At 40.3% G+C, this 22,108-nt stretch overlaps 1 protein-coding gene across 7 annotated transcripts in view; it reads right to left on the bottom strand.

The window, feature by feature from the left end:
- The window catches only part of CTNNA2 (catenin alpha 2), a 1,256,663-nt gene that overhangs the window by 90,908 nt on the left and 1,143,647 nt on the right, over positions 1–22,108 (bottom strand). For all 7 annotated transcript variants that reach the window (XM_033125182.1, XM_033125183.1, XM_033125181.1 and 4 more), the window contains 2 exons: positions 5,554–5,646; positions 4,761–4,917 (listed from right to left, as the gene is read on the bottom strand). In XM_033125182.1, coding sequence (XP_032981073.1) covers positions 4,761–4,917; positions 5,554–5,646 — 250 coding nt within the window. The remainder of the gene's footprint in view (positions 1–4,760; positions 4,918–5,553; positions 5,647–22,108) is intronic.

Here is a 22,108-nt window from a genome sequence, read left to right on the forward strand (position 1 = left end):
CCTCTCTTACTGCCCTGATGGATTCCTCCAGACAAAAATATTCCCTGATCCCTGAATGTGAGCAATCTCTTGAGAGGGTCTTCATGTTGAAAATAGGCATCTAGTTACCGTTTTCTTTACACACGTAGTAGAAGAATAGGCATAGCTACTGCTTTTCTGTGCATTCTGAAGTTGAATGAAAAACAAGAATCTGTTCCAAACTCTCTGGAGTCAATAAAATTAAAAAAAAAAAAAATTAAGCAGCCCACTCATGACCCATTAGCTTACCATGAAATGATAGCTTAAAAAATCCAATTTTCCTAATTAGAAACATGCACCTAATTAAAGGTCAAGAAAAAAGAATATGCTTTTGCAGTTATATCTATATTTGAAGGAGGCCAGCAGACATTGAAAATCCATGATATAAAAAATATTGCTTTCAACTAGTCAAATCATCAACTAATTTGTTCAACGGTAGTCAGAGTAATCATATTGTGTAAACAAAGTATACATTTTACCAATTTTAGAATTTACTAATTGACTTAATTTTCTCAATCAACTTTTTTTTTTAAATGTTAAGATTGTTTACTCAGAATTTCACAACCTTCTCCAATTAGAGGTACCCCTGTCATGTAAAAATGAATCACAATTCCCTCGTGATAGCAGTTATGTTGGTGATGGTATATATCTAAAGGCTACCATGATAAAGAACATTTTTAAACTGATTTATATATTATTAATCTAAGTACCAACAATGTATTTGAAAAGGAGCTATTAATATACTTGTTCTTATAGACATATGATTTGATTGAAAGACGATACTTGGTATAAATATGGGCTCCCGGACTCCTTGTAATAGTTTCTCCTCTCCTACTTCCTTCACACTCAGGCCTGGAGCCCATAGTTTGGAAGGACATTAGTTTAGTATCTAGCAAGAAGGACACTGAGTTATTTGAAGGCAGAATCCACACTTGAGTCATATTTGCATTTCTGACAGTGCTTTACACACAGCAGGCGATCTAAGAAGAAATAGTGAATAAACATGTCTGTGGAAAAGGGACAATGAATTATATATTTTGATCCTAAGGTATTTTCAAGAGAAAGAATCCATTAAATGAGGAGAGAGAGGAATGCTGTTCTAAATAAAACATAATTTAGAAGAGAAAGTAGTAACACAAAGTGTGTGTGTTCCAGAGACGATTGCACTGCTGGGAAAAAACGCTCAGGCACCATGGATGTCGTACCACACAGGAAGCGTGCTATCTAAGCATAACAGAAAACATTTGACTGCAGCAGATTTTGCGATAAACTTCCTTGAAGTTTTGCAACCTATTTCGGGAAAAGATGTAATTTTGTTACAAAAATCACTGTCGATCAAACTACTTGATTATTATAAACCTCAAAGTTATAGCTACTAAATTCAAAACCAAAGTACAATGTATGAATTTTTATAAGGAAACAAACTCAAGACCCTCGGCAGGGGGGAGAGACAGAGAGAGAGAGAGAGAGAGAGAGAGAGAGAGAGAGAGAGAGAGAGAGAGGAAGAAAGGAAAAAGAAAGAAAACGCAAACAAAATAAAACTCTTGGACCTTATGGGACTGAGTTAATAACTTTTTCAGATCTTAGATGCCTGCTATTTTGTGAGCCAAATCCTAGAATTAAACTGTCACCTGGTTAATGCCAAGCCGCTCCTTTTAAAACGCTATTAAAAATTGTAGTTTGCGCTCAGTGCGAAACATGTTAAGTGCTCTAACACAGCCATTTCACTTTCTTTATGAGCCCAGGCCACATCTGAGAATTGGTTTTGCTCCTATAATGTTAACAGCTAGCATCATTGCTCCCCAAACTTGTTGCATTTCAAATGGACAAATTAAGCACTCAGACATACAAGTTCTGGTAGCATGGGGACAAAAAAAAGAAAAGAAAACTATAGTGCTTTAAACGCAAAGATCTTTTGTTGCTGCTGTTGTTTTAAATAGTTTCCTGCCAGAATAGACATTACCTTAAGAAGAAACTGATACGTAAAATGTCATTAATGCCATTTCAAAATATCTCCTGGGCCAAACTTGCAATTTACTGAAGCGAATGTTTTGGCTCCAACTTGGAGAGGAGATGAGAAGTAGTTTCCCCATCTACTAGGCTGCTTCCACAGCCTACTGGGACCAGCAGGAGAGAGTAGGCTGTGTCATTATTTGTCAAGCCCTTCTGTGGAAAGGTGCCCGCTGCCTCCAAAGGCACGCTCCAGCAGGCCCTGCCAGGGCTGGCTCCCTGACAGTGCCTGTTCATTTTCCTGTCATGGCACGCTGCAGCACTTGTACCACTGGGCTAGACGGCACCGTGTTATCAGCAGAAGCCAAAGCCTTTTCATGTTGCTGGCAATAATGAGATGCACAAAAGAATGGCAGGGAGTATGCTGGCAAAGAGGCAGGGCTGGTGGGAGAAAATGAAGAAAAGCTTTGCACTATTGAAACTGTCTTGAGATAAGACCTGCTCACCTTGCTTCTCCTCACCCTCAGAAAGTTTTGTACATGAATTTAAAGAAAAGGGGAAGTTGAGTAAGTTTTAAATTCTAAAATGCTTCCGCTTTGAAAAAGGTAATGCGTGGGCATTTTCTACTCATCGGCAGCTAGAAGGGGAGGCAGTGGAAGCTTTCCAGGAACTATTAGGATTGCTCTGTGAGAGCTGAGGCTGGGTGGAGAGGCCCCCTGCCCCTTTCTGGGGCCCCTGTAGTCATCCTGGCAAAACTGACTACATACTAGAAAGATAGCGTGTTTCCCCGAAAATGAGACGTAGCTGGACAATCAGCTCTAATGCATCTTTTAAAGCAAAAATTAATATAAGACCCAGACTTATTTGACTAATATAAGACCGGGTCTTACATAATGTGATATGATATGATATGATGTGATATGATATGATACCCGGTCTTACATTATTTTTAGCTCTAAAAGATGCATTAGAGCTGATTGTCCGGCTGGGTCTCATTTTCGGGGAAACAGGAAACCTCAACATCGCTGGTCAGCCTCTATTCCCCACTATCTTTTACATTGTTAGGACCCAGCCATCGGCAAAGCAGAAAGTCCAGGCACTGGGCAACATATTGAGTTCTTTACTCGCCACTCCCTAGAAATGGGTATATTTAAATGAATATCTGCTTTGACAAGCCATCAGAAACAAAGCACCTTGGGAATGGAAAGCAGGACAGATTTCTGCAAGGGATGAGATTGCAGAGTAGAATGAGTATATAAGAGTTGGCAAGCAGGAAGCTGCAAGGAAAGCTAAGCACCAAAGGACATTCTCCTTCTATCCTGACTTACTAAGAACTATGTATCTTCTGAAATGAGGATAATCTGAATTTAATACCTTCTCTGCCAAGTTACCTACACTCTCAACGACTTAGTTGTCTCCAAAGAAGACGCAGAATACCAATACCTATTTTTTAGAATTTTGGCGAGAATTCAAGCAAACAGCAGAGAGACAGGAAAATTATAGACACTGAGCATGTGTTAGCTTGTTTTTCCCATCTGCCTTGTCTTGCCCTCCATGATTTCAAAGTTAGCTTTTCAATTATCCATCAGATCTATAGATTCAACTATGCTGCTGTCACACGAGCTTTAAACAGAAGCCCCTGATGGGAATTCCTTTCCTTTTTCTTCAGGAGAAGGCAAAACTGCACCTAGGAAAAATTCCCAACTATGATAAGCTTCCCCTAGAAATCCTCCCACACTTGCAGTCAGGAGTCCTGTCTGTGTAGTCCCCACCAGCAGTGCTGCGACCCTTCCTTCTCAGGTCTCAGGGGCCGAGAACAAGTAGGTCCTAGTCAAGGCTAAGGCTAACTGAGTTGGCAGCTGTGAATTCCACACACCTGTGGGTAGAATCAACACCTGGTCAATTTAAAATTTTCAAGGGTCACTTGGTTCTTTTAATACCTCATATTGGAGGCTGATGTTTCCAGTGACCTTCTCTCCCACTCCTCCCACAGAGACTCTTCTACGTGAACCGAGCCAAATGTGTTTGGAACAGGCCTGTTTGCTGGCTGCTGTCCCAATTTTGCAATAGCCCTGACGAGTCCCGTTATAGGTCAAACTGACTGCATGGTTATTCAAATATACTGTCATCCTTCAGCTACAATTGCAAGTGATGCCTCGTTCTATTTGCTTTCTCCTCCCTTCCTGACACAACCTCATAGACAAGTTCAAAGCCTCAGTAGCTACCAAGTGCCTTCTAATGTGTTCATTCTGTGGCTACTATTTCTTCCGCGCTTACGATGACCCTCGGGAACTTCACTTATTGGAAAAATGCCCCCTTAACACAGCCAAAATGGGATAGCAGATTGTTTCGTTTCTTTGTTGTTGTTGTTGAGTTTTAAACCCAAATTATGAGGATTAACCAATCCCACATCCTATACCTTTTTTCAGATGGGTGACTCAGATACATGAAAGGCCATCCTGAAAAAAACGAAACAAAAAGAAAAACAAAAAAGAAAAACCCAGGAACGAGAAAGGAACATAAGTCTCCTTAAATAATCTATTCAGGTTTCTGATATCTTTATCAGAATGTTGTGTTTTTCTCCCTCTAATACTTTGATTCAGTGTCTTGAAATAATGTGCACACCAGAGAAGAATTTTCAGGGTGTTACAGTCACCTTTGCAGAGACGACTGAAAGCGCAAAGGGCCAAGAAGAACACTTGAAACACAGACCCATGACACTTGCAAGCTATTCCTTATCTCATCCTGTTCTTCTCCTTCAGCTGCCTTCTCTGGGGCCTCTTGCTGATTACCTGAGACAGAAAGAAAGTCATCCACTGAGGTGATGTCATCCACGGCCTCTGTCAGCACTCGGACCTGCTTCTCCCACTGGTCTTTGAAGACGTCCATGTTGTCCTGAGCGACTTTGCTCTGTGGCCGGGCAGCCAGTGTGAGAGCGGCGTTGATGACCTGTTTGTTAGAAGCAATCCAGCGACAGTGAAAACACGCTTCAGAAGAGGAAGAGGCAGCTCAAAGATCATGCTGAAACCCTGGACCCTGTGGTGTCTACAGAGAAGCGGGTTCTCAGTGTTCAGAAAAACAATAAAAACCATGAACAGTGAAGGAGGTTATTAACGACCATTCGTTTTTGTTTGCTTTGCTTTTCTTCTTTTTTTTAAGATACAGTCATTAGTCTAGTTTCAGAAAGTGTTTACTGGACAAGTCCTATTTGCTTAGCACAGACATGGCAGAAATATAACTCTTGTTCTACATATGCAAGCTTAGAATTCAGTCGTTGAGACAAGGTAAACAGATCTGGTGTTTAAATAACAGCCCCAAATGAATAGAACAAAGTCAATGTGAATGGGAAAGAGGGAAAGACAGTAATTGCCACATTAATTCTAAAGAGACCGGTGTAGTTAGAATTTTTTTTTTTTTTTTTGAGAAAGGTAGAACTTGAAACAGCCCATGGATATTGGTCAGCACTTTCCAGTTATAGGAAAGAGGGCAGGCGAGGAAAGGAGTGACATGAGGGATGGAGCACAGAAGGTCCTGAGTACCAAGTCAACGATGATGGACTTTTGCAACAAAGTGAATAAGGCTTACCTGCGGACACAGGCTGTCAATCTGTGTGGCTGCCATTCGGACTAATTTCACCCCTTCCTCATTGTTGGAGATGGAACAGGCCAAATTGGCAACCTGTAGCGAAGGAAGTTTGAGTGAAAATTATGTTGAGGTAGTGGAAAAGTACACTGCTCTTACGACTTTGCACCTTCTCAGGAGAGTGACACATCCGAGGGAGTTCTTTCACGAATAAGATAAGGGCCCCCTTCAGTGGTGAACCAAGTATTACTCGTTTTAATGCTATGTTAGGCATTTCTGCCAGAAGAATAGGATGCTAATAAAGTACTGCTTCGGAATTCTCACGTGTTTTAACTGTGTTGCTCTCAACTGTTTTCCACTATGGGCTGCCCTGATTTACCTACACTCACTTGAGACCCCTCAGATTCATCACTGAGTACAGAACACTGTGACTTGGGCCACATAAGTACTACATTCCAACCAGTGAGAGAGACGCTGCAGACGATACTTTGGATTTCAAAGGGACTCATAATAAGCTGGATATTAGAGTGATTGACCCAAAGGAACACAGGTCTGCCTGTCAGCGTCTGGCAGGAAGATGCTGGTCCACCAATAGCCAGCTCAAATGCTTTCAGGGCCCAGGCAGGACTGAGAGATGTGTGGAAGAGACTGGAATAATCCACAGGTCACACTGGAGTCTATACCAAATTAGAACATGCAGACTGAGTAGAAAAGCATTCAATTTTGATGTTTTAACACACAATACTAGCCAAAACAGCTGAACTAAACTCAAGCTCTCCGGTCAAGTGTTTTGATTTGTGTTATTCCTTCTTTTCAAGGTGTGAGAATTGGTAATACAAGGTTAGATTGATTGGCCAAGGTCAACAGCACACAAAACCACCATCAAACTCTGATCAGTCCCATCAGGTTGGTGTCAAGAGGATAGGAGGATGGGGATTAACAAAATGGCAAAGGAAAGAGAAGGGCCTCCAGGGCTAGGCGCTGTGGGGCAAGAAGAAAACGTGATCGGCAGAGAGACCGTCCCTGGGGACCTCCTGGCCACCCGTCCCACTGTATCCGGCTCACTTCTGCTCCCCTACCATGCCTAATGCCTGGAAGATTAAAATGCACTACACATGTGTAGTGTTCCTAACATGAAAGAAACCTTTCACAGTGTGGAGCAGCGAGAAGAGCACACAACTAGAGATCATTCTGAGGGCTGTTCCTTATCAGCAAAAGGAGATAGGTACATGGTGATACCAGAAATATTTCCCAATCTTACTTCAATAAATCCTTAGTGCAAAGAATCCCATTTTGAAGCTTTTAAGGAAGAAGGACATATTACGTCTATTCTAGTGAGAACATGTATAACGAGGAACCCCAGAGTTCCAAACATTATCACAGTTTGTTAGATAGTTTACCTTTGAATCTTCAGATAGTTTTCACTATTTCAGTTCTCAGAATATGTCTGTGAGAAAGACAAATATGCCTTACTGTATCCATTCACAGGATACTAAATGCCCAGGGGTATGAGGATCCTTGGAGACACAGCAAGAACTATAATAATAATAATAAAAATATGGATTCACAACTTTTTTTTTGCTGTGTCATATTGTCTCTACTTTGCATTTTTATTAATCTTTGTTATATTTGTATATTTGTTATAACTGTATATTTTGTATTCCAAATGCCTGAATAAGTATGTGACAGAATTGGTGCTTAATACGCATTTATTGAAGAATCGTTTTTAATAGTTTTTTTCTTTAACTGCATATACTGCATATCATGGATTAAAGATACTCTCGAAGATAAAGTGAAATTACCTCCTTTAATTTGGCTAGACAAATTTTCACATTAGCTTCTAGCACAGGTTTACCAATGTTATGGTGCTAGACAATGGTGCCTACATTCTGGCCCACTGTTTGAGTCCAGAATGTAGTTTTCCCTGTTCATAGTAGCATGAGAATAATCAGGAGGGTATGATGAATTTTCTAGAAGGTATAATGTATTTAATATACAAGTCTATCTTTTAATCTTCAATTAAATTCTTCCTATTTCTGCTGTTGAACAACTTTTCATTTTATGAAATGATAATCCGATAGTGGTTTTGTTTGCTCTTTATCATCCTTGCTTGGTGTATGGGAGACTTAAAGTCACACTTCTGCATAGCTGTAGACAATTGCTGAAGAGTTTGCCATATAACTCTACATAACGACAACATGATAACTTAAAAATGATCCAGAAACCAGGTCTTGGGTAATATTTGCTTTGTAAGAAGAAGAGTGATGAAACACCAATAGTCTCAATGAGACAATGGCTTTAGACCAAGTATTTAATGGCTGTTGACATAAAAATATATATAATTATGAGAGCAAGAGAACCAGATATGTATCTCTTGATGGAAGGTCATAACACCACCTGTGAGATATTTTTGCCAAAAACAAACAAACAAACAAACAAACCTGGAAATGATCAGCTCTAGGAGCTATTCTCGATTTACAGGAAATTCAAGAGACAAAGAAACATGTAAAATAAAACCACATAAATGCAATCACAAAAAACCTGATGTTGATAAACAAGCAGAAAAAAAATCAGACTATTTTTGGATGCTGAATAGAACAATAAACTGTAACATATACGTCCATAAATATGTAAATAAATAATTAAATACATAAATGTATACTGTGAAATAAATCAATTTGAGTAAATATTTGATGATATTAAAGAGTTAGTTAACATTTTAAAGTACACTAATAATTTTTTTTTTAAGTGTCCATGGCTTCTAGAGGTAAATATTGAGATGCTTATGGATGAAATGATATGTTTGGAATGTGTTTTATAATTACCCATGGTAGGGGAAATCGGTGGAGATGGAGAAAAACAAGATTGATCATTAGTTCATAATTGTTGAAGCTGAATGATAGTATCCAATAGTTCATTATACATGCTCTACTTTTGGATATGCTTGAAATTTTCCAAACTAAAAAGTTTTTTGTTTTTGAAAAGTACCAACCACAATCTATTATCTCACCAGCTCTGGTGAAACTCTTTCTTGCACTTGTATGAGTCTTAAAGGGGTACGGTATAAGTCAGGGAGAAACCTGATTGTGGTTTGGATTGTGGTTTGGTGTGGAGACAACTAAAGAGCAACAGTCTGAGTATGGAAAAGGAATACTGTAACTAGACTGTCAAGGTCACAGAGATGGCTCTCTAGACCACACAGTCCCCTGCTCATGCTGGCTGCAGGGAACAGGAAGAAGCTGAACCTGGGAACCTAAGGTCTAAGAAGCTCTGGGCTCTTGTGTGAAGGATATGCCAATCAGTGACTTCTACATAGTGATCACGAACTTTTCTGTGTGTATCTTTCAAAATGTATCTTCCTCCTTTGTTCAAATAAACTCTCTGAAGGCTTAGATCTAATGTGGGAACCTCACTGCCCAACAGAATATTACTAGAGGGAACAGTGCTAGCAACACTCAACAAAAATAAAGAGCTGGCAACTCCCCATAGTTCTCCAATTATTTATTCTCTTTAGTTTATGGATCCATAAACCCTGAAGTCTGGCAGCCTCCACTCTGCAATGTACTCCTGCTGTTTAAGTCCACTTAAAATCAGAATTTCACTTTACATTATACTGTATTCTGAAACATATTGAAAATATTTCCAACATGATGCTAAGGATTTCACTATCTTCAACAGCAGGTTTGTATATGTTAAATTGGTCATGGACTTACTCCAAATTCCTACCTCCCTTATTTTCCTTTGGCTTGCCTTTCTGCTCCTCACTACACCCACTAGCATTGTAGTGATTCTGGACATGATTTTATACATTGTGATTCTAGAACTCGGGCAGCAAACACTAAGTTTCAGTCTTGAGGCGGTTCCCAATCAATAATGCAGCTTGAAATGCCAGCTAACATTTCAACATCAGCCCAAGAGTACTGCACACAGTAGGTATTTAATAATTGATTTCAACTGCCTGTTCTTTAACTACAGCTCTTATGTTATCAGAAACTCTGATAAAATAAAATGTCCTATTTTACAAACACAGTATTTTCTCCTTAAAAAAAAAAAAAATAGTATGACAATCTTTCTAAGACAGGGACGAGGGGAAGGGAATGGCAGACTAGAATCATTAGACCTTTGAACAATATTAACACAGATAACAAAGTAGACTGTTACTAGACTGCAAACCAACAGATGTTGAGCAGTACGATTAAATGTAATAGACTTTTGAAACCTGTTTGGGTCAACCAAGCAAGTAACACTTAAGGGTTGGCTCTGGCCTCTGTATTCTCCACTCTTGAATTGTTTACAACTTGGCTAAGGCAACAAGAGTCATTTGCCTTCCTAGAATCTTAGACAACACTAAAGTATATCATTAACTGTTAAATGGTGGGCTATTTAGATTGATTTGGGATTTCTGAAAGTGACTAGGCCATGAGTAAATGGGGCACAGCTCCGTGGAAAAGTAATTGTACTAAATTCCCAGCAGTCATTTATGAAAGGAAGCCCTCCTGCATAACTTCTGAGAGCATAATGGATTTGGGAGAGATAGAAACTGAAAAGACTGGGCCAAGTCTTCTCTCTGATTTAGTGCCTTACAGAGGATTATCTTGGAGAAAAGGAAGCTTAGCAGCCATCACTAAATTGTGCGCTGCTGACTACAAGAGCTTTAAGAGGTCAGGAAAAAAGAGGGCTCAGTACCCCTGGGTGGGAATCAGTAAACATACCCTGGAGAGGTAACAGACCAATCTTACAATGTGTCTTTTCTGATTGCCTGATTAGCACAAATTTCTGGATGTTCAGTTACGATACATTCTGTTTTTCTGGAAACACGCTGTGTAAGTAGGTAAAGTGAACGATAATATCATTAGCAGGATTAGAAAGATAATAAACCAGCAAGGAGTGCGGATGCTGATTCTTCTAAGAAAGTAACTTGCTCCTTGATGTGAATTTGTACAATTGGCATCCACTCCCTAACTTTTAATAATCACCTTACCTGACCGAAAACAAGAAGAGATACTCCAGGGACACTGACAGGAGACTTCAAATTGACAAAATCAGATGGGTGGAACCCTCATAAAAATATATTATGACCATTTGAAATGTGAGATATCTTTAATCACACACACACACAAAAATACCCGCACAGCTCAAAGCTCCAGACAAATAGCATATGGTGGCTGTAAAATTCACTTTTGTGTGGACATCACTACAGAAAGCAGCTCCATCTCAAAAATGTCATAGTCTCATTTGAACACTTACAAGAAAAACCAAAATGCCTGGGAGGCTAAGCTTTCCTTAGACACTAAAACCTCTGCTAATAAAGTATGTAAGTCCAAAGTGATATGATGTCTACCACAAAGATGAGAACATTTTCTTTATTTCCGGTGTTGGAAATTTTTTAATATCCGCAATTCCGTTTAATTTCAGATGCCAGTAAATAGTGCAGTCAACCCCCAAACACTTTATCATTTCATTAATTTTTACAGTTTCAAGTATCATATTAGTGTCTTAAGAACACATTATAGAAATAAATAATAGCAATTCAGAGGTTTATAAAAATTTGTTCCACATGTTAACATTGTATCATCATCAGAAATTTGAGGATAAAATGAACTTGTTTACTATTAAAAGGGAATTTATGGGATTTTTAGTAACCACAGTCACATGGCCATATAAAACCATGAAGAGAAGAGATGATGGCACAAATTCCACACAATCTGTTATTCGACAAAAATCGTGGCCACGCAGAGTGCTTTGGTCTCGATCTGAAGATCTATTCAGTTATCTGCTCTGATATCATTGGCACACAAAAAGGCACTGATATATATGTGCTGTCTTGTCTAGAATTGCTATGTTCACATAGAACATGCCTCCTGTATTACAGATAGAATTTTACAACTCAGTAAGTGACAAAATGACCTGCTTCCCTGAAATCTTCGACAGGCAAGACAGCAGCAGCAGATGTTGAGAGAGAGGCATGTGACCTTAAGATGACAATGGACTTCCACAAAGATGGTCCCTAAGAGGAGACTTGATGGCCGCCTTCACAACTTGCTGTGAGGAGAGCCCAAAAGATGTGGGTGCCCCAGATAATGTTTGCAGCAGTTTCTCTTTTCTGGCTGAGGTATTTTGGAATCCTTTGAAAATGCAGCTGCCTCAGACTGAGATGAGTTTATCAACATAATTACCAGTAACTGAGGTTCAGAAGGGTAGAGGAGACCTAGACAACAGGGGAATTTGATCAGGGAGGAGTGGCTCAGTTGGGATTGGCAGCTAGGGCAGCATGAAGACCTTGAGGACAGGGGGAAATGAGAAACACTTTTTCATGCTTCTGTTTTAAATGACTTCTCTAAAGCAACTGACACTCTCATTTACTCTATGTATTTAATTCTTTTTAAAATCATATAATTATAAGAGCCTGGGCTTTGGAGTCAGGCAGGCTGAGGTTTGCATCTTAACTCGTGCTGTCGAGTGAGGTGCTTTACCACTGTGAGCTACAATTAACTATAAAATATAAATATAGAATAATAACAAAGCGGTGATATGGTGGAAAGGAAAAATGGAGTGTACTTAACCCAGCACCCAGTAAGGATTTGACAAACGTTATTTTCATATTGTACATTTCATTGAAAGGTCACTATAAAAGTAAAGAAATATTTTAATAACAATACCCAATCACTGATGTGTGCAGCCATTCAAATACTGAGTGACTAACGTGTGCCATACATTGAAGACACAGAGGCAATCAAATATTTTTCGTATTTCCTAGAGAAACTTATATTTTGGTGAAATTAAATAAGTTTAAATTGTAAAGATTACTATAAAGGAAATAAAATAGGAGAGCAGTGGTTGAGAGTAAAGGAAAGTCTATATGTGATCATTTACACAGTTTATCGGTCAGTTATGCATAATTTTCATAAAGTTGCAATCTCAGCATGTATCTTCTTGTCACCGCTTAACCTCTTACATTGCAAATATTTTCCAGGTTCTTTATGTACTTGTGATTATTGTTTTTTATACTTGAATAAGATTCCCAATGTTTTTACTGTATTACTTGGTAAGTCAATTTCCCGTTGTCATACATTTAAAGAAGTCTCCAATGTTTGCTAGTTACCAAACACAAAGGAGCATACATCGTTAAGCTTCCAGATTTTGCTAATGTCAGAAGTGGACTTCCTGGGTCAGGCCTGTGTTTACATACGGCTGTCGTGCTTGCTGAGAGGTCCCCAGCAATGAATGAACTTGCTAGTTCGGCAGTGTCACCAGCATCCTAACCCACACTCCTTAACACTGCTTCTCCTCACCTCTCAGCCACAGCATCATGATTGTATTTCCAACCTTCATTCTACAAGCCACAAGTGTACATTAGGACTGCTAAAAAGTCATTTCATGTATCCCCAGCTGGATTATGAATTCTTGCCAGGCACAGGCCTTCATGACACCTAGCACAGGTACTCAATTCCATTTTTTTGATTTACCAAATCCTGCCAGTTCCCTTCGTGCTGTGTAAAGCAGAGTACCATTCAACTTGTGATAACCTAGGAGTTATCCCTAGGAGGATCCTGAGTTCTATGATCTGGAATTGGGAGCAAGTGTATGTTCTATGTGCCATCCTTTTTGCAGTGTATCATCAAATCAGCGGCCAGTACCAAATGAACCTTATACAGCATCTTGCCACCTGGTGCTAGGAAGCAGTTTCTTCCTGGTCCCACCAGGCTCCATACCCTCGCCTATCCTTACACGCCTATGAGAACACAAATCTGCATTTCCAGGGCTCCTCAGGGATGCAGAGCAGCTCGTTTGCCTGTATTCTTAGGTTCATACTCACCACCAGCAAATGCTGTTTGCATGCCTCTGCCCAAATTAAAGTGATCAGTCTGCCCTGGTGACTTTAATGGAGGTAATCACCAGTTCACATTCGTGAACAAATTGATGTGCTTGCTTCATAGCTGAAACACTCACCATAAATCTATACCCTTCATATATAAACACCTCAGTAGCTAAAAATAATGCAATAAAGCACCACCTAATGCCTTCTTGATGCCCGTTCATCAATAATGTGTGGTTGTGTGAACAGGATGAGAGAGACTAAGCATGTGTTATCTAAAATCATGCAAGGGATGAAATGCCCTTGTAATTACTATAGGCCTCCTGGGGTTTTTTTTCTCCATCCTTTCACTGAGGACTTGAATTATTACTCTCCACTATTATTTGATTTCTTGGAGTCCCATGTAAGTCAGTGAAATCTTAGTTGACCTTCACATATGTGAGATGAATATCCCCCACTGCACATTGGTGGCCCCAGAGCTCCGGGGTGTCTCTAGCACTGGAGAAGGGCTGCAATGAACCACCCAGCACTTGACTTTTGCCAGAATACAAGGAATGTTCCCACAACATCTGAATAAATAAACACAAGTACTCTCTATGGCTTGTTCTCATATATTTTAAAATAATAAATGAAAGTGGAGTCAAGGCCATAAGCACAGTGCAAAGGGATTCTAACCATCCTAACCAATATTATATCTGATCTCAGGCCCCTCTGTACAAAATTACAACTTGAGGATGGAGATGGTGAGAAGTCTCCAGTTCCTCCACCTTATACCCCAGGGCTTGTGAAGTTTTTGCTGGGGGAGGAGGGATGGAGGCAGGTGCCTCCACCAGGTAAACTGTTAGCAATATGCTCACGTTCAATTCAAAGTCCATATGTCCCTGAAGACTTCGATTCACAGTGACCGATGGGACTAGATCTCTCTTCCAAAGCTCACCAGGCTTACTGCCTGCACCACTGGCGCTAATTACCACACACTGCTGTTTTATTCCACATGTGTGGTACATGGGGCTGGATGAATGAATAAACACTTACGGAATTATATATATATATATATATATATATATATATATATATATATATATATATATATATATCCACACACAGACACATATACATACATATACACACACACACACAGAGGGTCCAAAAAAAATGTATACACATTTTAAGAAAGGAAAACTGTATTAAAATTGTAATTCTCAATATATACCAATAACAAAAGATGAATACAAGTCACGTTTGACTTCTGCAATTACAAGAGGTGCTCAAAGTGGTTACCACCAGCACATCAGCCTCCTGACACTTTTGATTACAGATATATATATATATATATATATATATATATATATATATATGTTTGTGTGTGTGTGTGTACACACACAATGCACACACACATACATATACTGAGGTGACATAAAAATGTATACAGGTGGACACTTTGGTCAATGTTGCTGAAGCAGTAGTTTGCTGTAATCAGAAGTGTCTGGATGCTGATGGTAACCACTTTGAGCACCTCTTGTAATTGCAGAAATCAAACGTGACTTGTGTTCATCTTTTGTTATTGGTACAATTGAGTATTACAATTTTAATAGTTTTCCTTTCTTAAAATGTGTATCCGCTTTGTTGGCACCCTCTATATGTGCATACGATGTCTGCAAATTAAGTTCGCAAACGTATTTCAATAACGTTGCCAACCTTTTTTGATATCAGAGGGATTATTCATTATGAATTTGTACCAACCGGACAAACAGTTAACCAAGCTTATTATTTGGAAGTGCTGAAAAGGCTGCATGAAAAAGTTAGACGACCTGAACTTTTCGTCAACAATTTATGACGACAATGCACCAGCTCACACGGCACTGTCTGTGAGGGAGCTTTTAACCAGTAAACAAATAACTGTATTGGAACACCCTCCCTACCCACCTAATCTGGCCCCCAATGACTTCTTTCTTTACCCAAAGATAAAGGACATATTGAAAGGAAGCCATTTTGATGACATTCAGAACATCAAAGGTAATACGATGACAGCTCTGATTCCAGAAAAAGAGTTCCAGAATTGCTTTGAAGGCTGGACTAAGCTCTGGTGTCGATGTTTCCCAAAGGGAGTACTTTGAAGGTGACTGTTATGATATTCACCAATGAGGTAGCACTTTTTCTAGGATGAGTTTGCAAACTTAATTGTTCGACCTCATGTGTGTGGGTATCCATATACATAGATATTGTGCTTGTTGAATTAAATGTCAACCTCCTTGAAAATAATGGTTGTGTTTTATTCATCTTTGTGGCTGCTGTTGTTCCCTGTACAAGATCTTACACACAGCAGGTATAAATATAGTTGCTGGATGTTTTCTGGTCTCTTCCCCCCACCTGCATTTTCCTCTATGGAGCCCTACTCCCTTTTATGACTGTTTACCCAGCAAAGGATGCTAACGGATTAGTCAAAGTTACTATTCACTAAGGTAATATTTCTTCCTCCTAGAGAAAATAATATTCTCTAATGTATTCCTGCTAATGTAACATCTTAACCCAATTAAGATATTCCTGAGCCCCTAAGAACTTTAAAATGTACATTGTGGAAACTTCAGGCTCCCCAAGGCAAACTGGGGTGGGGGACATGGAGGACAGGCAGCTTTCTTTAAGCTCTGTCATCTTTATCTAAAAATTATTCTGTCTTTTCTTCCTCTGATCACCTGTTTTTGTGAATAAAGTCTTATTGGAACACACATTTGCCCATTCACTTACATATTGTTTCTGGTTGCTTTTGCAGAAACCGCAAGGGCACAATTGAGCCGTTGTGACAGAGATCACAGGACTCACAAGCTAAAATATGTACTATCTAACCCTTTAAAAGAGAAAAAAAAAATGATTGCAAAGTCCTGGTGTAGATGAAAACTTGGGCAGAAACAACCAGTCAGTTTTGTCACAACCGTCAAATATTGCAAAGTATCTTCATAGAGAATTGGAAAGGTATTAAACTATGGTATTTATTAACAAAAGTATGAGGAACAAAATTAAGTAGATCAGGGAGGGGTACACATTCTTAGCCTATAGAAACATGTAACCCTCCCAAGTCTATTTAACAGCGTGAAGAGACCAAACAAACAAACAAACAAACAAATAAATAAATAAGAGGTGGGGAACAGACACCCAGAAGGAACTCTAGGATGTTATCAACCGCCCACAGTAAGTTTGCTGGTGAAGAGTCAAGAGAAACAAATCCAAATCCAAAATGCCCGGCGGCTTACCTCCCAGTGCAGCCCCATTAGCCATCCCTTCCTGAAGCAGGAGGATCGCTCGCCACTCACTGGGCCTCTTTGAATTAACCAAGATGATCAATTTTGCAGCCTTTCATCTGTACTTACATCCCTTTGGGACATCCACTTCATCTTTCATCACTTATTGCATCACCTGACCCCTTGAAATTCTGTCTCCACCCTGGGCTTTAACAGTGTTTACAGGTAACCCAAAACAAAGACCTAGAATGTATCACATAGAAAGTTCTGCTCCCCCTGTGCCTGACCACTTCAATAGGCATTGCCCTGAGAAGCTCTAGGAACCTATCTCTTACAACCTCAGAGGGCTCCTAAGGGGACTGAAGCAAAGGAGTGTGGGGTAGGAAAAGTGGCCTGATTGGTCCTGGGCCACACAAGGGAAGAGACTAAAGAAAGACCTTCAAACCAGTTCTATCCCCCTAACAGGTCCCTTCCAGCCCCCAGTCACCTATAAATTCTTTCTATTCCTGTCTTCATTTCCTCCTGAAATCTTTTCAGGCTCAGTCCCTCAAACCTGCTTGCTCCATCTTATCTGTGCTCCATCGCCAGCTCTTCCTTTCTTCATTTCAGATCTGTTCTTGTATTCTTCCCTAGGCTCTCTTGTGAAGTTTCAATTCTCCCTTTAGTGTCTGAGTCCAAGTTTACCTGGGTGCAGAGAACAGCTCCTCTTTTCCAAGCCTTTCCCCTGCGGGCAAGCCCACACATTCCCATACTCAGACCAGGTGGTAATCCAGGTCCATCAGCCACAGAGAGGACATCAGAGAGCTCTCAATAGCTGCTCTATCTTAGGTTCATTAAATAACGTAGACAAAGCCATCCATGCTTAGCAGCACTCTCTGGTCTTCTCCAAACCATCTCTCCCATGTGTTTATGCTCATCCTAGTTCTGCTTTCTTTATCTACCTTCACACTCTGCTTCCTGACACCTGCTTCAGTTTCTCCTTTGCTTAACCCCTAGAAATTCTTTTTTTTCCTGGCTTTCCATCATTAGCCCCAGGGGTACACTCCCCCTTTCTCATACCTGCAGCTGTTACAGCTTTTCTTGCCTCTGTCCTGTAGGACACGGCCAGGAAAAGCTTCCTGATTTCATGAAAGCTGTTATAAATCTCTCCCAAGCTGGAGATGCCCTTATTGAATGTCCTGCATCTTCTTTCTTCCATGGGCCACAAGCCCCTATAGATGCCTGCAAATATACTAGTTTCTTTCTCAGCTCTAACACATTTCTGTGATGTTCAGAGAAAAGAGTGGTACCCGAGGACAAGTTTCCGCGTTATTCCATGTCACCTGGAACCATCTCTAAAAAGGGTCCTGCCACATAGAACCCCTTTTCTTCCAAGGTGACCTTCAAGTAACCACCTCCACCTTGTTGGGCAACAGATGCAGCCATCATAGTCCAGAGCCCTGTCTTGGCTCGGACCCCAGATGCATCCTAGTTTCATCTCCAGGCCCTCAGGAGACCATGGCCAGGTCTAGATGAAAGGAGCAGCTGCGCTTGCAAAAGTGCATGTCAACTCCCAGCCAAGGTTACGTTCATAACCAACGGTCCCAGGAATAGGCCAAGCCCACAATGCCCTTCAAATGTGCCTGGGCTTGGCAACTTCCTACAGGAGAACTGTTTTGCTGTCGTCCTCAGAGGGTCAATTTTTTCCTAGCTGAATCAGTCATCTGGGTGAATGGCCAGTCAGCCTGACCTTTCAATCTGCTATGTAAAAAAAAAAGCTGAAGATAGCATTCTGACTAATAGTCCCAGAGAAAAGCAAGGAATGAGGAAATTCTACGCATCTTGCTTCTGTTCAGCTTTGTACTCTTCAGGCTAGCTTTTTATATAACTATAGGCTTTTGACTTGGATAGGTTCTGCATTGATTTTCCATGGGATGTAGGGTTAGCAAGCGTACTTGACGTGGGAACACCAATAATACTCTGTGTGCACATAGAGGAAGGAAGAGAGAAAAAGAGGGCTATGTAGATATTTGGGGGTTTTCATCAATGTAAATGTTCTTAGTTAAGTAAGCAATAATTACAATTAAAACATTACCTGAAGCCTGAGTAATTTTTGAACTTTCAAAGGACAACTTTCAAAGGACCTATTATTTTACAACAGATATACTATGTGTACAGATACACAGATGTACATATTTTTCATTGACATTATTTAGTGAGGAAATATGATCAACAAGCCCTTGGCTTATTTTTGCATGGTCTTCAAGCTAAGAATGGCTTTCACATTTAAAAAGGGTGGTTAAAATACATACACAGAAAAATATGTGACACCCTATGTGGCCCAATAGCCGTAAGATATTTACTACTCTTAACAATACAAGTTTGCTAAGCCCTCAGATATGAGAGTTATAAGCATGAAGACTGCTCTGCTATTTGTCTACGTATCAACCAGAATATAAGTTGTCCCAAGCACTCCAGTCCTAGAAGTTTTTACCTCTGTTCAGTGAAACGCTCAGTCCTCATACCATTTCCCAATCTCCGCTCTGGTAATGTTCCTCAAAAGCAAGGACCTTTGTGTAAATTCCTTGTCCCTTTGGATTTATTTATTTAGATTTGCCTAAACCCTATTACTTCATTCATGATTTCACCAGATACAGCTTTTCCAAAACTCCAATATACCCTCAGGGTCTAAAGAGCTGCTAAGTTTGAGAACGTTCCAAAGAATATGCTCAAGACTTGTAAAGGAATTCACAAGAATCAGTGCAAAATCCATGTTGGAAGCACTAGCTCTAGAAAATGGGCCAACCTCCCTAAGGGTCTATTTGGGGGAAAAATGCACTCCTTTGGATGTTCGGTGTGGGGCTTGTACCTTGTGAGTGCCCATTAGATCTATACTAATGCCTGAAGACAGGAGTCCAGCTCACTGGTCCAGAGGGAGAAAATATGGGGAAAGAGCTTTGCAACTGAAAGCATTGCCCACACTCTGGTAGGAGAGCCATGACCTGGGGGCTAGTTAGAAACCCAGAATCTCAGGTCTGCCCCCAGACCCTCTGAATTACCGTCCACATTTATCTTCAGATAATTCCCAGGCACATTGGAATTTGAAAAGTAGTGGCAAAATGCAGCTGGCATGAGATATGAAACTGGATCATTCTGCCACTCGGGCAAGTACGTTATTCTCCTTAAATTGTCATGTTGTCCCTCTTCTGTAAAATACATATGCTGATGTCTAACTTTCATGAGAAGGATACACATTTATAAGGTATCAAGTAAATAAGTGTTCCCCAAAAGGTTAGCTCCTGTTATATGATTACTTGAGAAAAGTCATCTGATGGAAGCTGTTTGACACTTAATCTAGTCTGTGCTGTTTTCTGCAAATGATTTGACACTGGCTACACGAAGTCAATGACTAACTCATAGAGGGATATAATGACTAACTCAGAAGGGATGTTAGGACTCCTCTAACGCAATGGTTCTGGCCCTAGTTGCACCTTCTCATCACGTGAAACAGTAAAATACCAATGTGCAGCCCAACCACAAAGATGCTGGAGTGGGGCTTGCATACCAGTAGATGTTTATTTTTTAATTCCTTTGGATGATTCAAGTGTCCAGTCAAGGTTGAAAACCAATGATCCAGTCTAAACAAACTTTTGCCCATGTGCTCACTTCCATCCATTTTACCAGAAAGAATTATTCCAAGACTTTCCCTTGGTCACACAGCTCGGCAGCTGCAAACTGGAGGCCAGGATCCAGGTCCCTATTTCTGTCATTCTTAACCATGGATGGTCACTGAAAACTCCCAAGAAGGATTGAAAAAATATATTGATGCCTGGGATCCATTCTCACCAATTCTGAGGTACTTAGGTGTGGACTAGGCATGGGGATCTTAAAGCTCCCCAGCTAATCCTAATATGCAGCCCAAATAGAGAACTGTCTCCCCATTCTAAATTTAATCTAGGGGGTGGCCAGTTATCCAGTTGGTTAGAGCTTGGTGTTAATAACACCAAAGTTGCCGGTTCAATCCCCACGTGGGCCTCTAGGAGCTGCGCCCTCCTTAAAAAAAAAAAAAAAAAAAAAAAAAAAAGAAGCAGCTAAATTTAATCTAAACACACTCTAAATTCAGTTCGAGTTTTCCCAAGTAAATGAGTGTTTCCTCCAACTCTAAGTCTTTAGTCTGTGTCTATCAACTTTGATATCTCCTTAATGAAGGCAGACCAGGGAGAGCTGCGGAGAGGATTTCTCCTTCCCAGTGTTTTCCAAGTTTGACCCAGCATAAGGATCATCGGGGTGCTTGCTTAAGCGTGCATTTCACCAAGAGAGTCTGCATGGGGCCTAACAGTGCCTGGCTCCCAAAGACTCCCTGGCTGGCACTTATGAGGCAGATTGCAAAGAACACTGATTTCACCCAAGACCAGCAGCAAGAGCAGCACTTGCAGCTCTCAGGAATGCACATGCTCAGCCCCACCCCCCACCTGAGGAGACAGAAGCTCTGGGCCAAGTCCCAGCCCTCTGTGTGTTAACCAGCCCTCCAGGTGATCTGGACTCAAGCTCAAGTTTGAGGCCCATAGATCCACCACAGAGTCTTCATTTGCCAACAGGAATTTCCCACGCAACACCAGTTTTGCTTTCTTTAAAAAAAAAAAAAAAAATCGTTCCCATATCACTTTTTGCAAGTCTGTAACAGTAAGTAGTTCCAGGAGGTTTTTTTTACACTTTTAATTAGAGAGGCCTATTTACTACCATTCACAACTATTTCATATTATGGGTAAGAGTGAGACCCAGTGACTTGACATCAAAAGCACAAAACAAACAAACAGACAAACAAACAAAAATAACCTGGGCAATCAGGGTGGCAAAATCAGCTGGATCATATTGCTCTCAGATTCTTTCCCCTGAAATGCAGAAACGTGCACACACGGTGACCATCTTTTGTTACCTTCTCCCCTTCAATGTTATAAGGGTGACAAGAGGAGGTGACAACATCCGTATATAGTTATCTCCAAGATTCTCAGAGAAGTTTACATTCAAGGGAATCCTGAATACCTGAACAGCGCTTAAGATATTTTGAAAGTTACTATTTCATTCAATTCTCACAACACTTGGAATAACCCAAGAGTTGGGATGGATGCATTTTAATTGTGCACTTTCTGAAGAAGCTTTATATGTGTTCCCTTATAAATTTACAAAACCCTGTGAGGTAAGTACTATTATCATAATTCCTATTTTATAGATGAGGAAACTGAGGCACAAAGAGGCTTCCAAGGTCACACCACAATAAGCAGAAAAATCAGCTTTGCGCTCCTGCAGACTAACTCCAAAGTGTAGTCAACAAACACCTAGGTGATGCTTATTTCTTGCTCACCACAAACCTCAAAACAGGTAATAATTTGTTTCCATTTTATAGATGACATACCAGAAACTCAGAGAGGGTAAGCAGCTTGCCTGCATCACACAGTTAATAAGTAGCAGAGCCAATATTTAAACCTGGAGGCTGTTACCAGGTCCCACTTGTGTACTTTTATATATA

This window comes from Rhinolophus ferrumequinum, chromosome 13 (genome assembly GCF_004115265.2).
Source record: "Rhinolophus ferrumequinum isolate MPI-CBG mRhiFer1 chromosome 13, mRhiFer1_v1.p, whole genome shotgun sequence".
NCBI classification, from domain to species: Eukaryota; Metazoa; Chordata; class Mammalia; order Chiroptera; family Rhinolophidae; genus Rhinolophus; species Rhinolophus ferrumequinum.